General features: G+C 52.5%; 1 protein-coding gene across 1 annotated transcript; it reads left to right on the top strand.

The window, feature by feature from the left end:
- The first annotated feature begins 496 nt into the window (after positions 1–496).
- On the top strand, positions 497–1,426 carry LOC135576336 (olfactory receptor 14J1-like). Its single transcript, XM_065040734.1, has one exon. The coding sequence runs from the start codon at positions 512–514 to the stop codon at positions 1,424–1,426; it is 915 nt and encodes a 304-aa protein (XP_064896806.1). The 5' UTR covers positions 497–511.
- Positions 1,427–1,935: the final 509 nt, after the last annotated feature.

Here is a 1,935-nt window from a genome sequence, read left to right as displayed (position 1 = left end):
GACAGAGGGACAGAGCAGCTGCCCTCACTCTGCACTGACCCACAGGCACCCTCTGGTCTCGCAGGACTCACTCTGTTCTGCCTGAGTGCAGCAGAAATGCTGAGGGTTTCTGACACCCAACAACACTCTGCAGTGAATATGGGGGGATATGTAAAAAAACGTGGAACTCCCAAACTACCTTCACCATCTGTGTTCCCTATCACTGGGAAAGCAAGTGCTGACAGCCCCTCTGTGTTAGCAGAACCAGGACAGTCCCCACCGTTCCTGTGGCCCCACTTCTGCAGAGCTGGACTGACTTATCGACGGCCCATGGGCAGAGGCCCCGCTCTTGGTTGCACATTTTCCAGCCCCAAGCAGGGCTGCAGCCACAGTGCTGAAAAAGAGTGTCTGTGTGTAACAGGGGAGAGTCTATGGGAGTGGGTTTGATTTTTGTCAGAGAACTCTGCCCTGGATTCTCACTGTGTTTTTTTTTTTTTTTCTCATGACAGCGCCCCATGCCCAGGAAAAGCAAATGTCCAACAGCAGCTCCATCACCCAGTTCCTCCTCCTGCCGTTCACAGACACACGGGAGCTGCAGCTCTTGCACTTCTGGCTCTTCCTGGGCATCTACCTGGCTGCCCTCCTGGGCAACGGCCTCATCATCACCACCATAGCCTGGGACCAGCACCTCCACACCCCCATGTACTTCTTCCTGCTCAACCTTGCCGTCCTCGACCTGGGCTGCATCTCCACCATTGTCCCCAAGTCCATGGCCAATTCCTTCATGGGTACCAGGGCCATTTCTTATATGGGCTGTGCTGCCCAAGTCTTTATGTTTTCCTTTTTCATTTCAGCAGAATATTCTCTCCTCACAGTCATGTCGTACGACCGCTACGTTGCCATCTGCAAACCCCTGCACTACGGGACCCTCCTGGGCAGCAGAGCTTGTGTTCACATGGCAGCAGCTGCCTGGGCCACTGGGTTTCTCAATGCTCTGCTGCACACGGCCAATACATTTTCACTGCCCCTGTGCAAGGGCAATGCCCTGGGCCAGTTCTTCTGTGAAATCCCCCAGATCCTCAAGCTCTCCTGCTCACACTCATACCTCAGGGAACTTGGGTTTCTTGCAGTTTGTATATTAGTAGTATTTGGCTGTTTCGTGTTCATCGTGGTGTCCTATGTGCAGATCTTGAGGGCCGTGCTGAGGATCCCCTCTGAGCAGGGACGGCACAAAGCCTTTTCCACATGCCTCCCTCACCTGGCCGTGGTCTCCCTGTTTGTCAGCACTGCCATGTTTGCCTACCTGAAGCCCCCCTCCATTTCTTCCCCATCCCTGGACCTGGTGGTGTCTGTTCTGTACTCGGTGGTGCCTCCAGCAGTGAACCCCCTGATCTACAGCATGAGGAACCAGGAGCTCAAGGATGCCCTGAGGAAACTCATATCTTAGTGTTTTCTGAAGCAATAAACTGCCCATCTGCTTCTACACAGTAGTTTTAATGTAGCTAATTACAGGCTCAGCCTGTCATCTGGATTTTCTGTTGTTTTTGTTGTTTTCTTAGTGCAATGATGTTTTCAGCCCCTTTCTAATCCACTGTCTGTTTTTCTTTTAGAGCCACTGGCTGTTTAAATGAGGAACAGTAAACTTCTTGTCTCTAAACAAAAGAAAGATTCCTGTAGTGACTTGTTTTTCAGTATATCCTTCCTGCAAGGCCTTTTTGCACGTTCAGGGACAGTTCCTGTGATGGGTGAAGGGTAAAAGAGTCCATCCTGGCAGCCCTGCCAGGGAGCACCAGCGCTTGTTCTTCCAGAGCTGTTCTGGTTCCACTCCCACACTCTCCTTCTCATCCCTGGTGTTGGTGCAAGGCCTGAGTGCTCTGGCAGCTTGGTCACCGTCCTGCTGTGTGTCAGTGCTGTGAGCGCAGGCAGGGACAGGCAATGGGCACTGCTGTGACAGAG

The sequence above is a fragment of the Columba livia genome, chromosome 25 (genome assembly GCF_036013475.1).
Source record: "Columba livia isolate bColLiv1 breed racing homer chromosome 25, bColLiv1.pat.W.v2, whole genome shotgun sequence".
NCBI classification, from domain to species: Eukaryota; Metazoa; Chordata; class Aves; order Columbiformes; family Columbidae; genus Columba; species Columba livia.
This window is presented reverse-complemented; position numbering and strand designations above follow the sequence as displayed.

Bases quoted from the DNA above. Each gene is read 5' to 3' on its own strand.
- LOC135576336 (XM_065040734.1), top strand. From the start codon at position 512: ATGTCCAACAGCAGCTCCATCACCCAGTTCCTCCTCCTGCCGTTCACA.